This window comes from Triplophysa dalaica, unplaced genomic scaffold, assembly GCF_015846415.1.
Source record: "Triplophysa dalaica isolate WHDGS20190420 unplaced genomic scaffold, ASM1584641v1 Contig15, whole genome shotgun sequence".
NCBI lineage: Eukaryota > Metazoa > Chordata > Actinopteri > Cypriniformes > Nemacheilidae > Triplophysa > Triplophysa dalaica.
Genome location: NW_026622649.1, coordinates 79,589 through 94,038, shown reverse-complemented (window position 1 = coordinate 94,038; position 14,450 = coordinate 79,589). Strand labels below are relative to the sequence as shown.

Here is a 14,450-nt window from a genome sequence, read left to right as displayed (position 1 = left end):
CTCAATGTCCTGTCGGGAGTCGTTGCTCCCCATTCTCTCTTTGCCTCCTGCTTTTATTCCCTTTTGTAATGCGATTCATGTGGCGACGACCGGCAGATGTGTATGGTGATTGTCTCCGTCCCCATGGCGACGCTGATTGAGAGATCAGTGACTCGCCACACTCTTTGTCAGAACATCGTAGAGACATGGGTGTTGCTTCGTTTCACTCGTGGCTCGAAGCATCATCTATTGGCATCTGCTAAGCCACGGCCAAAGCAACCAAACAGTTTTGTTTAGCAACTGTTTGGCCAGACCTATATTTCTTTATCAGAACATCGTAGAGACATGGGGGCTGGTTCGTTTCATTTGTGGTGTGAAACATGATAATCTATATATCTTTTAAAACTTAACAATTTCTGACTTAAATGTACTAATTGTAACTTGCAAGCTTGTGTAGTTTATTTGTTATTTATTTTCCTTGTTTTCAGACAATCTGCAGGGCTTTATACTTTGCAGGTGACTTCCGGATGTTAAGTTCGGGACAAAAAAGCGTGCATGCTAAGTAAAGTTTGTTTATGTTGTTGCTGGTGAAACCGTGTACAGTTTGTTGCATTACCTGGTTGCCAGGGATGACCCCTCCCCAGAATGCTGTGTCTACAAAACATTTTCCAGTAGCTGCATAAAGCTTTTCTTGAAAATTTTCAACAGTTGTAGTTGGTGGGATGCTGTTTCTAAGTAAAGTGGAATATAATAAATATGTCAGTTTTATATGAATCCAACCAAAATGGTTTCAGATTAAACTAAATGTTTCTTATAAGCACAGACAAGATATCAGCTATAAAATATATTAAGTTTACTTACAGAGGCATATCTACAATAGTGGTCACCCCCCCAGCAGCTGCTGCTTGTGTGGCGGTCCAGAAACCTTCCCAGCTGGTCCGACCAGGCTCATTAACATGAACATGACAGTCCACTAAACCTGGCATAACCAGACTGTTACCCATATCCAATACCTGTTAATACCAGATACTGTTCTGTCAGTGCATGAATGATAACATTTTGGAATATTAAAAAAAAGAAAAATCAGTAAAGGTTAACCTGAAAATATAACATGACTCAAAATATTGCATATCCCAAGGTATTACCAAAAAACAACTTTATTTCCATTCAAAAATCGTTAGTATCATATTCACAATAATTTGTAATAAGGACTAACACGTGACTGTAGCTTATTTCATATATATTTCATAAATATTCTGAATTTCATTTGAATATAGGGAAGATCAGAGCTACTGTAGAGGTTACACTCAGTCAGTGTCCATAAATTTACCTTCTTCATTAACATATATCTCAGTGAATCGTCTTTTGAACATTTCAACTGTTATTGCCCCAAAAGGCAATAATGTTTTTTTATATATAAATAATGACAGGGCATGTTGTCACACCATGTAAGGGTAAATTGTTACAATGAACCTGTAAATAAACCTTTTTAGAACAACATTTTTACATAACTTTTTTTATATTAAAGTTTTATTAATCGAAAGAACATTCCTTATGTCTGGTTTCTTCCCACATTATGCAGTACCTGTTGTCTCCAGCAGGAGGTCTATGTCTCATTTTCAAAGTTTCTCTCACCTCTCCAGCTGTGTTCATTGAAGCTGCTGAATCAGGAAGTATGCTATGAATCTTTCCTTCTTTAATAATGATAAATGCCGGTTGAATTTCCTTTCCATACAACACCCTCTGGCTCCGCAGAGCACTGACAACTGATCCAGGCTCCATTTCTGCACCTGCAGTATCTTATGCTGTCTATCCCAGCTTGCGTGTTTTACTGACTATATTAGCACATGTAAATCTGGGGTCAAGGTACATTCAACCACTGGCCTTTATGCAACCGTTTCATTAGGGAGATACACTATTTTCTACCTCTCTTGTTTCTTACATGTTAAACATACTAGACTGTAAATAAAAGGAATAACTGGCCTTCAGTACAATAATTTGCCCCCATGGTTACACCATTAAAGACAAGGTCACTTTTCCTTGTGAAATGAGCTGCCAGCCTTCACCCAACTGGGTGTGACCCAAAACCTTTATTATTGCCTCTTTTATACTTTTTCATTCACATCCAGCTTCACTGCAATTTTGTTGACGTATGTTCTTTAAGGGAACCATTGCCTTAAACCAGGGGTGGGCAAACTTTTTACCCCGAGGTCACATCAAGTTTTTGAATCATTGTTAAGGGTGGCATACATATTTCCCACTTTAAATTACATATATTTTTATTTATTCCAAACTCAAATTTGACAACTACTGTAATGTATGTACATGCAATTCCTTCTTTCCTGTTTTATAAACACTTTCATAATGAAAAAAAAGCAAAACATTTGCACACTGTGATAAGACACATTATTATATAATTTACAGTATACATAATATTTTATTCTTGACATATTTGTCATATATTCCTCTAATTCAGGGGTGTGCAATTAATCCCAAGGGGCCACATAAGAAATGGGAGTGTAGTGTAGGGCTGAACCAAAAGGCTAAACTTGATTCTGCTCAATACTGAATTTATGACTTTTAAAATGCAATAAATTTCTTATCTGATCTAACTCTTTTACTTTTAAAAAAGGAAAAAAACACCACCACTAATACTTTTCTGCTCCTCTTACCTTTGTGCATATCACTGATTATACATGTACATACTCGTGTAAAATTAGATGTGTAATATACAGTTCTAAAAATAAAACATTGTTATATAACTATACGAGTTAAACATTTGACATTGCAAAATAGATCTCAAGTTAATTTATATCCATTGTGAGCCGTATTTACAATTATTTTGGTTCTCGATCATACCATATATATCACTATGGGAACTATATATATATATCTATGGTGGGAACCATTTCACAGTCTGTGTCACTCTGCCATTTTGCCAAGTCACTTGTGTCTTGTCAGTAAAAATTCCAATACCTGCCAGTCATCAGCCTCATCACCAGTGGACTATTTATAATCATTCTGTTTGCCCCATCGTTGTCCGGTTTTCTAATAGTAATACATACAATTGTGTTCCTGTGTTTTCTGTGTTTTTTTTTATTAAATACCTGTTTGTATTATATACAAGTTAAAGCAGACTCTCTTAAAGCATTTCTCAGCAATAGTGTCCGGTGGCAGAACACCAGAATCATATGTCACAGCCGTATCTCTTTCTCAGCGCTAGTGTCTCGAGATGCACTTTTGATAACAGAAATTGCCATATCATGCTAAAGTACACCAACGCTCAAAACACTCGTCCTGCCTCAGGGTGAGAGGCGCTCCAAAAGACGCGAGCGCAGCATTCAACCCTTCCGTCTAGCTAGCCCTTAAGATATTTTAAAATGCTATTTTTGCTCATTACTTCTGCAACAAATCAACTCATTCCAATCTTCCCTTCCCTCCTGCAGGCCTACAGCATATCCTCCCTCCCTCCGATCCAGCGGCCGCTATTCACTCCCTTCTCCCTCTTCCAAAGGCCCGACCGCAGTTCTCATTTGCTTTATTCAACTCTCCATCAACAGCCATAGCCAGCTCACAAACATCTATGATTATCAAAGGCATCAAGAGAACCCAGTCCGCCCGTCGAGACGCCATGCATCTCTACCCTCAGCAAAGGATACCACTCCAGGCATGTCGCCCGCAAACTCGACGCCATGTTCAACCTAGCCATTTTTTGTTTTCTAAGATCCTCAAAAATCTCCACCACATCCACCTTTAACCCCCTAGTCCATCCAACCATATCCGACCTATCAGTAATCGATCCAGAGACAATGTCATACTCGATCAGGCAAAGCAAGACCAAACCAGAATAGACCCTTCTGTCTATATTTTCAACCCCCAGTCACCGATTCAACCTTACCAAACCTCCCTAGCCTACCTTCACTTCAGGAAACCCCAGACCAAAGCCGCATCAAGTCCCCTCTTCATCGACAACTCTAACCGGCCATACACTTCTGGTTCCAAAAGCACTTCAAAGCCATCCTGCTCCAATCCGGCATCCAAGCAGACCACTTTTCCGGTAACTCCTTCCGCATAGGCGCAGCAACCACAGCTGCTCAAAAAGACCTCTCTCAGTTTCAAATCCAAGCACTCAGCCGCTGGTCATCGGAAGATTTCAAGAGCTGCATCTGGTCAGATCGCAGCCCATCTAACCCTAATTTCCTGAATCATCTAAAAACACCTCATTCCCCCGCATGGGTTCGAACCTCCACTACCTCAGCAGTCAACTCCTCATTAGGAGATTTCAGCGCCGCAGCAAACGCCTCAACAATCACCAGGGCTTTTATCTCAAGACCTGTCACTCCAGACCGCCTCTGCAAGTGTGAAGCAAGAAGCAAGTGTGGCACTACCGCCTCCACAGAGGCCCACGCTTCCATCTCTAGCGTAGAAGTCAGCATCGCCGCAGCAATTGCCTCCGGAGAGGCCAGTGCTTTCATCTCAAGCTTAGAAGCCAACATCGCCGCAGAGGCCAGTGCTTTCATCTCAAGCATAGAAGCCAACATCACCTTAGCGACCACCTCCGCAGATGACAGTGCTCCCATCTCGCACTTTGCCGAATAAGACTTCACAGCTGAAGCCAGCATCGCTTCAGCATTCACCCAAGCAAGGGTCAGTGCTTCCATCACGCCCTTTTCTACAGGGGACGCAACTTTTTTCCATTGCCTCCATTGTTACCACCGGGGACACCCACAAAGTCCTGCCTGCTCCAACGGGATCAGAAATCCCCATCATAATAACCTCTGAATTCACTGCACTCAGCCGCTCAGCAACCAACACGATTACAGGAAACAATATCCCACCTCATTTAAGGGACCCTACACCAGCTTCCCGTCTTCTCACAATGACATCTCCCGAGAAGCCCTCATCCTCTCGTCTTTTCCAGAACGCAGGTCACCACCTGCGTAACGCATACGCCGCGTTTTGGGGGGGTTATGCATACACCGGCTGTTGTCCCACTTTATAATGCCCTGGGGGGGTGTGCTCTGGGCTCGAGCCGGTTCCCAGCTCGGGGCACTTGCCCTTGCCAGGGTAGAGTGCTCCGAGTTAGGATAGATCCGGTGGGACTTCTCTCACAACGCAGTGCGAGTGATAACTTTGCAGGTGGGAGACACATTGTTGGGCATTTAAAACACTCTCCGCTTGCATAATTTTATTTGTTTCCATTTATTTATCCCCGTTTATCAAGCTAGTGAAGGTATTGTTCTATTCAGCTGCTTAATTTGCAATTTAATTTTGAATGTCAATGTGGCGCAGCGCCCAGGTCCTAATCAGCGTTGCCAGGGTAACACGCAACTAACCACTCACAGCTGCCGGTCGTCAGCACCTGCAGCTCGTTCCCGGGCCCTATAAAGGCGGGAGAGAGGAATGAGATGACAGACTTCCACTCCACATGCTAACCCCATGAATATACACTGTCTCTTTCTGTCTTTTGAGCAGGTAACAGTGCAAGAGGACTCGCAGAGGAACTGACACAACATTACTTCATTACAAAACACATGACTGCACACGGAAACCCCAGAGGGACTATTTTGCACATTTTCCCCCAACTGCACACTTAATAAACTGCACTCCGGGGGGTTTTTACCCTGTGTTGTTTCGTGCTTTGCTCGCCACAGTCAAGTTTAAGATAGTGAACATTTTGTTTTATTATTCATTTGTTGCACCATTGCTGGTTTAATAAACAACTCAGTACATTTTTGAATAATTTGTTTGTTATTTTGTTTTACGGGGTTAGGAAATTAATGTTAAGTCGAGCCTGATGTCTTGCACAGCAATGCACACAGTTTATCGAGTAATTGTTATGAATCTCAGGTATCGGAATCGGAAGCAAAAAAGGTGGATCAGAGCATCCCAAGTACTTAATGTAGTAGTGTACACATTTAGTGTAATCTTCCAGATCTTGGTGACTCCAGTCTGTGTTATCAAAGTAGTCTTGCAGCTGTGAGGAGGCACCAGCAGGCCATATTTTGACAGTTTTTGAGGTGGGGGGGTTTCTTTTCCTGATAGGTATGTAGGTTGGTAACATGAACAGGGAGATATAACCCGACTGACACAGAAGTTGTAATGATATAGCTCTATAACCATGCTTAATGTTTGTGTATACTTTATCAGGTGGGTTTTTCCACGTGTGGGACAATTCACGTGTTGATAGAATTTTTTAACAACTTTTTCAAGTCCAGGTGATTAAAATCCCCCGCTATTATGTTTATTAAGTTCAGTGTTAACTGCACTGTATAGGAGGTTAAAGGCCAATTCAACTTTAGAATCCGGGGCTATGTATACTCCCATGATCAAAACAGCCGTTGACAACTCTCAAATATTCTCAATCCGGAGAGCAGTGACTGTCTATAGTCTTGGTATTAGTAGCCCATTTTTCACTAATATAAATACAAAGTCCCCCACCTCATTGTTTCAGTGATTGTTGGTTCCGGTTGTGGAGGTGTAGTATGAAGCCGTTTAACTCCACAGGTGCATCGGGAATTCCAGGGTGAAGCCACGATTCTGTTTCCTGCACTCTCCCAGTTTGGTTTCCGGTTCCTGATTGCATCGCTGCCGGCGGCTAGTTTGTATCCTCTGACACTTGTTTCACCTCACATTTGTTCTTGGTCTTAATATTAGTGTATTTTACTATAGTTACCTATCACTGCCGTTGCCGAATTATTTATAACTTTATATTCTTAAACTTTATTAAATGAAACGTAATGCCGCTAGCATAGTATTAGCATGTTAGCTTGCCTTCTGTTTACACTGTGGAATATCATCTCCCCCTATTTGTCTTGTGTTCTTACTGTTTCTCTTTTTAAGCAGATATACTAAGACTCATCAAGCAGCCTTGGAAAGTTAGGATTGCACTTCATACCCGGTGAGTCATGGCTTCTATTCCTATTGTTGTTACTTGCACCTCATGTCATATGTTTAGCTAAGCCTTCTCTGTGAGGGTTTAACATGCGATAAATGCAGGGAAGTAGTTAGCAGAGGTGGGGGACTCGAGTCACATGACTTGACTCGAGTCTGACTCGAGTCACAATTTTCAGGACTTGCGACTTGCTTGATTGAAGTAAGAAAATGACTTGACTTGACTTTGACTTGAGAGCAGGTGACTTCAGACTTGACTTGATTTTAAATGGAAGACTCGACAATGACTTGAACTTTGTAAAGTAATGAAATTACCTAAAATAATTATTGTGACTCGGCAGCACTATAGCGCCTGTGCCTTTAAAGCTGCTCAACTCAAACCGCGCCAAACAAGGTGAAAAGCCAATTACTGTAGAGCAGTTACGATAGAGAGGAAACTGCGCATGCGCCTGGCGGCTTGAAACAGTTGTGGCCGTTACAATGGCGGACAACAGTCGAGCTCCACAGTCACGTTTGGCTATAAGGACTTTGAACTGGACCGTGAAAATAAAAAATTATTTGCCAGATGCAGAGCATGCAACGCGAGGATTTCTGACGCGACAACCACAACGTCGAATTTCATCCGACATTATAAGAACCACAAGGAAAGGTTACAAAGTAATTTCTTTATAGTCAGTGTAATAAAACGATTACTAATATAATGAATTAATCGTTTCTGTTTGTCATAATTTTGCTTTGGTTGTTTTTTATCATTAGAAAAGTGATAATCGATCATCACTGGTAGGCCTACATCTCATCTCATAAGGTGATGAATTGGGGAATCTGGCTATAATGGCGTAGCCCGAATTGTTATGTTCTTAAAACATTAAAATCATCTTAAAATAAAGAAGGGCTTCTCTGTATTACATGTAGGCGAATGTCTATATTAAATGTGCGCATGTTCAAGTGTTTGTGTTGACTGCGTGTGGAAACTGAATAGCAGCTCTCTTATATACTGCATGACTGGCTAACATGGACGCGCCGGTGAGATCACTTGAACTTAAAAAAACTCTTTAAAAACTTTTCGGTCATACTGACGAGAATAATTTCATAGTTCGAATCTGTTAAATGTCTAAAAAAATTGTATACTCACAATAACAGCAAAACGTTTTGTGCTGTAAAATAATGAAACCAGTTCAAATAGAAAACAAATATTCTCAGATTATATATTACGTATGAAACGTGCATACTGCGTGTCCACCGCAGAGATGACGATTAAGCATCATAACTTCATCACTGGGCTATATTAACATACATTTTATTTATATTCTACCGAAATGAAAAAGATTCGTTCATTTTGATAAACAAGATTCAATACCGAAGTCAATAAAATGATCCGGGATTCCCATCAATAGATGCAAATTCCCTATAGGCCTACTGTTCACATTAATGGACAGCACAAGTATTACAGCATCATATACTTAAAACATACAATAGTCAAGTTTTCAATCACAATTCTTAGTTTATAAGCTTCATAGCCTGTATAAATGCATTCTCTCAGATACAAGTATTTCCATTTCTGTGTAGACGTTGCAATTAAATTGAATTAGATTTTATTATACATTTCAGACTGGATTTCTTTTGTGTAAGCAACACTTTTATTTTCAGATATTAATGTTGCACAGATATGCATATAATTCATATATAGCAATGTGAATAAGATACATAATGTATGTATATAAGTTCATCTTTTCTGTGCAAAAATAAACATGTATCTAAAAAATTAACCTCTGTTTATTTTAGTACTGCGACTTGACTTGACTTGAAACTTATCAGGACTTGACTTGACTTGCTTGATTTGTCTAAACTGTGACTCGAGACTTGACTCGAGACTTGATAGTTAAGACTTGAGACTTGCTTGGACTTGGCCATATGTGACTTGTTCCCATCTCTGGTAGTTAGGCTGACGGAGAAGATCTTAGAAATAGAGTCTTGCATCCAATCTTTAATTGAGGATAGTAAGATTGTTAGGACCGTAGAAAACACTTTGGATGCGAACAATGTTAGCGCACACAGCTCGGTTCCGGATGAAAATCCCCTGCAGCTGGGAATCTTTTTGACCATGAGACGGCATGGTCGCAAGACAAAACATCACTCAACCTTTCCGATTAAAGTCTCGAACAGGTTTGCCCCGCTCAGTGATGCAACGACTGAGAAACCTGCTGAAAGTGCCCTAGTGATCAGTGATTCTATTGTCCGGAATGTTAACATAGAGGCACCAGCCACCACAGTCAAATGTTTACTGGGAGCCAGAGCGCCTGACATCAAGTCAAATTTAAATGTGCTCGCTAAGGCTAATCGTAAATTCATTAAGACTGTTATTCACGTCGGCACAAATGATGTTAGACTCCGTGAATCGGAGATCACTAAAGATAATATTAAAGAGGCATGTGAGCTTGCAAGCACGATGTCAGACACTGTAATATTCTCTGGCCCCCCTCACTGCTCACCGTGGTGATGAGATTTATAGCAGATTATCATCACTAAATGGCTGGTTGTCTGAGTGGTGCCTGCAGAATAATATAGATTTTATAAATAACTGGAAGAGTTTTGAGGGCAGACCTGACCTGTTGAAGCGAGATGGTCTCCATCCCTCCTGGGATGGGGTTTCCCTCCTCTTTAGAAATTTGGCACACAGTCTTAATAATGCTAAAGGCTGACTACCTGGGGCCCAGGTCAGGAAGGAGACAGAATGGCTTAACTAACTGTCTGCTTGCCGTCTCACGTTACAGAATAAACAAAATATACAACATGTAATAATCCCTTCTCACAAACAACATACAACAGAGACTGTGTCTGTCCCCCAGATTAGCAAACATAAGATAATGCGTAAACATCTTGAAAGTAATTTAATAAACGTTAAACAAATCAAACATGAACAAAATGAAGATAATCAACTGTTACGGCTCGGATTGCTTAATATTAGATCTCTCTCAAATAAAGCACTTTTTGTTAACGATATGATAACCGATCATAAAATAGACATGCCCTGTTTGACAGAAACATGGCTAAAGCCAGATGATTATATTACTCTAAATGAATCCGTTCCCCAAGATAATTACCATAAACATGAGCCTCGTCTAAAAGGGGGAGGTGTCGCTGCACTTCACAATAATTATTTCATCACCTCTCAGAAGTCTAATTTTAAATACAATTCTTTTGAATTCATGGTACTTCACTTATCAACACCTAGCACTAAGGACAAAACATTTAAAAAAATTATTCTAGCTATTGCATATAGGCCTCCAGGGCACCACACAGATTTTATTAAAGAATTTGGTGGGTTCTTATCAGAACTATTACTGGCCGCAGATAGAGTCCTTGTCGTTGGTGACTTTAACATCCATGTATATAATGGATACTCCTTGTTACAAATATGGTAGAACGATTACTTCAACTACCAAAGATGCGTTTCTCGACAATCTGCCTGAATTGTATCAAATGTCTAGCATGAGTAAAAACGTTGACGATCTTCACATTACTATTGAAAATTTTAACTCTACCTTCTCGGAAACATTAGACACAGTTGCTCCTCTGCGTTTAAAGAAGATTAAAAATGGCAGCCCAACACCGTGGTATATTGAACACACTCAGGCTATAAAAAAGTGTCCCGGAAAATGGAGCGGAACTTTAAGAAAAGTAATTTAGAGGTATTTCCTATAGCATGGAAGGATAGTACTCAAAAATACCATAAAAACATATAGATCCGCCTACTTTTCATCCCTAATAGAAGAAAACCATCACAACCCTAGGTTTTTATTTAACACAGTGGCGACTTCAGATTCTGATTATCAGCATAATGTTGATGAATTTATGAACTGCTTCACAAGTAAAATACAAGATATTAGAGAAAAAATTATAACAATATAACCAGAAGTTAAACCCGCTTCACAAACTAACTACAGCACCCCTAAGGGGAAATTGCAATTATTTTCAACAGTAGATCACCATGAACTCTCTAAAATCATTAGATCATCTAAATCAGCGGTTCTCAACCCTGGTTCTCGCGCCCCCCCCGCTCTGCATGTTTTTTGTATCTCTCTTGTTTAACACACCTGATTTAAATCTCTAGCTCATTGGACGAGAGCTCAATGAATGAACCGTGTTCCGATTGACGTGTTCCCTGAACTGTGTTCATTGCTCTCTTATCCCTGCACACAGGAAATCGGCTGACGTTAACTTAAGAACACAAATTTGCGCAACACTACTGCCTGCAGCGTCTTCACACAGACAAAACCTACTTTTGTCTTTTTGTCCTTCTAAGGATCTTCTAATAATACTTAGAAGATCCTCTTCTAAGTATTATTAACTCATCTCTGACATTAGGACATGTGCCTAAAGCATTTAAGGTGGCTCGAATTTACCTTTTATATCTAAAGTTTTGGAAAAAGTAGTTTCAACTCAATTATGCTCCTTCCTCCAAAGGAATGACATTAATGAAGAATTCCAGTCTGGATTTCGAGCATGTCACAGTACATAGACTGCTTTGATCAGAGTTACAAATGATCTGCTTTTAGCGTCTGACCGTGGCTGTATTTCGTTATTGGTGCTGCTAGACCTTAGTGCTGCATTTGACTTAATTTACCACAGCATACTCCTACAAAGACTCGAAAATTACATTGGAATTAACTTAAGGGCATTGAAATGGTTTAAGTCTTATTTATTCGACCGTTTTCAATTTGTAGCAATAAACAATGAGGTGTCCCGCAAATCGCAAGTCTAGTATGGTGTACCACAGGCTCAGTCTTAGGGCCTCTGCTCTTCGCATTTTATATGCTACCTCTAGGAGATATAATAAAGCGACACGGAATTAGCTTTCACTGTTATGCTGATGATACTCAACTTTATATTGCCTCGAAGCCTCATGAAACCCAGCAGTTCCATCAAATAAAGGAATGCATAGTTGATTTAAAAAACTGGATGAGTAACAATTTTTTACAAACTGAACTCGGACATAACAGAAGTGTTACTTACTGGTCCGAAAACCACCATACGTAACAACCAAGAATACTGCTTAACTATTGACAGATGCTCCATAAAACACTTGTCGTCAGCTAAGAATCTTAACGTTGTATTCGATAGTACTCTGTCATTTGAGAGCCATGTCGCCAACACCAACACCATGTCACCAACACCTGTAAAATTGCATTTTTCCATTTTAAGAATATATCTAAACTACGTCATATGCTGTCACTGTCAGATGCAGAGAAATGAATTCATGCATTCATGACATCAAGACTAGATAACTGTAATGCAGTGTTGGGGTTGCCCTGCAGGTTAATTACAAAAACTCTAACTGGTCCAAAATGCGGCACCATGTGGCCAGGTGCCGGACCTCCTCCCTGTAAGCAGTCTCATCGTTGTTGCTAATGAGACCAATAACTGTTGTATCATCTGCAAACTTGATGAAGGAGTTAGGTCCGTTCACAGGCCTGCAGTCGAGTGTGAAAAGGGAGTAGAGAGAGGGGCTCAGTACACAGCCCTGTGGTACACCAGTGTTGAGGGTGATGGTGGTGGAGCATATGTGGAGGAGGGGTGCACTTCTAACCAATGGTATAGTCTAAAGACAATGAACCAAAAAAAAGGTTTGGGTTTCCATCCTGACTGATTTTCTGGAGATGTCTGTGTTTCTACGATCTGGTGTGACAGAAAATCTTTAATGTTTGTGTAAGTGATTCTTTTTAATAACTTTGGCATAAACAAAATCGAACATGTACTACATCTGGTTTAGGTTTAAACTTTATAAACCAGAAATAACACAAAAAAACTAGTCATTATCTTCATCTTCAATTGTCATAGTTCTACACTGTTTTATTTTATAATTGTTTCAGATGATATTTTAAGATCTACAAGAAGGATGGTGCTATCCCCTAAAGTTCTAACCATGGGGCCATCCATCCATCCATTTTCTACCGCTTATCCAGGGCCGGGTCGCGGGAGCAGCAGTCAGTCTAAGCAGGGATGCCCAGACTTCCCTCTCCCTAGACACTTCCTGGGGTCCCACGCGGCATCTTGTGGAGGCTGCTCCGGGAGTATGGAATTCGGGACCCTATGCTAAGGACTATCCGGTCCCTGTACGACCGGAGCAGGAGCTTGGTTCGCATTGCCGGCAGTAAGTCAGACTTGTTTCCGGTGCATGATGGACTCCGGCAGGGCTGCCCTTTGTCGCCGGTTCTGTTCATAATTTTGTGTTCAACACTGTAAACAGCGTTGGTAGGGCACTGCTTACCCCTCCTGAGGCACCGAAGGGTTTGCCAGAATCTCTTCGAGGCCGACCGATAGTCCTTCTCCATGGCCTCACCGAACTCCTCCCAGGCCCAAGTTTTTGCCTCCCAAACCATCCGGGCTGCCATCCGCTTGGCCTGTTTGTACCTGTCAGCTGCCTCTGGAGTCCCACAAGCCAGCCAGGCCCGATAGGACTCCTTCTTCAGCTTGACGGCATCCCTTACTTCTGGTGTCCACCACCGGGTTCGGGGATTGCCGCCTGACAGGCACCGGAGACCTTACGGCCACAGCTCCGAGTGGCCGCGTTGACAATTGAGGTGGAGAACATGGTCCACTCGGACTCAAAATCTCCAGACTCCCTCGGGATCTGGTCGAAGCTCTGCCGGAGGTGGAAGTTGAAGATCTCTCTGACAGACAATTCGGCCAAACGTTCCCAACAGACCCTCACAGTACATTTGGGTCTGCAGAGTCTAACCATGGGTTATAATACAATTGTTTAGCACTCCTAGAATAGAATAGTCCAATAACTTCTTCACATCTTGTTGAGTAAAGACTGAGTCACAACAGTGGGTTTTAAATGTAGCTTCTGTTAATAGAGTAGTAGCTAAGGATGTGTTTATGGTAATAGGTCAAAGAATTTTTGGGGGACTCAAACACCCCTACATTCACTTTTCACAGCGTAACTCTTGAGACTGCATCAGACTGAGACTGTAGTAGTTTCTTTTTTATTTCAACCCTCTTCATCGCCATTATTTCATGTTGTACATTTGATAGCAAAGAAGCATAAACAGATAGTGTTTACATTTCTCATTGTTTTACGGGCATTTGTAAGCGTTAAACAAATGGTTAAATGTTTTTTTTAACGGTTCTCTTTTTCCCTTTCTGACAGAAACCAACTGAATGTATTAAAAATAATAGCAAGAGAAGGCCACTCTGCAAGTTTTTTAATTATCACCGTATTTTCCTGTATGTGTTATATGCTTTTTATGTTTTTCCAGACAGATCTAACAGTTTGTGTGCTGGATTGTGCAATACACATGATTGTTAAAATGTAGTTGCATTAAAGAATATCTTTTAAGTGTAAAAAATCTAGATTTGTAGTTCTAAGAAACGTACAAATAAACTAAAAATGTCAATTGCGTGCAGGAAAATAGGCAACTTATGCAGACAATGTGTCTTGTGAAACGCTGCAAATGGGGTTTTAAATGTTTAAAAAACACATTGAGCTACTGAGATAGATTTGCTAGGGTTTCCGTTTTTGGAAAGTTCTTCATTTTAAAGGATTGGATGTTTTAGCCTAGTTTAATCTGATT

General features: G+C 40.7%; 1 protein-coding gene and 1 long non-coding RNA gene across 8 annotated transcripts in view; one reads left to right on the top strand and one right to left on the bottom strand.

Moving 5' to 3' along the window:
- The window catches only part of LOC130417107 (alanine--glyoxylate aminotransferase-like), a 21,198-nt gene extending 19,299 nt beyond the window's left edge, over positions 1-1,899 (bottom strand). For 2 of the 7 annotated variants that reach the window (XM_056742410.1, XM_056742411.1), the window contains exon 1: positions 596-710. Coding sequence is in view for 5 of the 7 variants with exons in the window: in XM_056742409.1 (XP_056598387.1) it covers positions 596-710; positions 841-992; positions 1,615-1,761 (414 nt within the window). In the remaining 2 variants the exon portion in view is untranslated. Of the gene's footprint in view, positions 1-595; positions 711-840; positions 993-1,564; positions 1,589-1,614 lie in introns of those variants that run through there. The other 5 variants (XM_056742409.1, XM_056742412.1, XM_056742406.1 and 2 more) reach the window with 5 other exon arrangements.
- The window catches only part of LOC130417108 (uncharacterized), a 21,104-nt gene extending 6,654 nt beyond the window's left edge, over positions 1-14,450 (top strand). The window contains exons 2-3 of the long non-coding RNA XR_008906147.1: positions 3,426-6,880; positions 12,744-14,450. This is a non-coding gene — a long non-coding RNA (uncharacterized LOC130417108). The remainder of the gene's footprint in view (positions 1-3,425; positions 6,881-12,743) is intronic.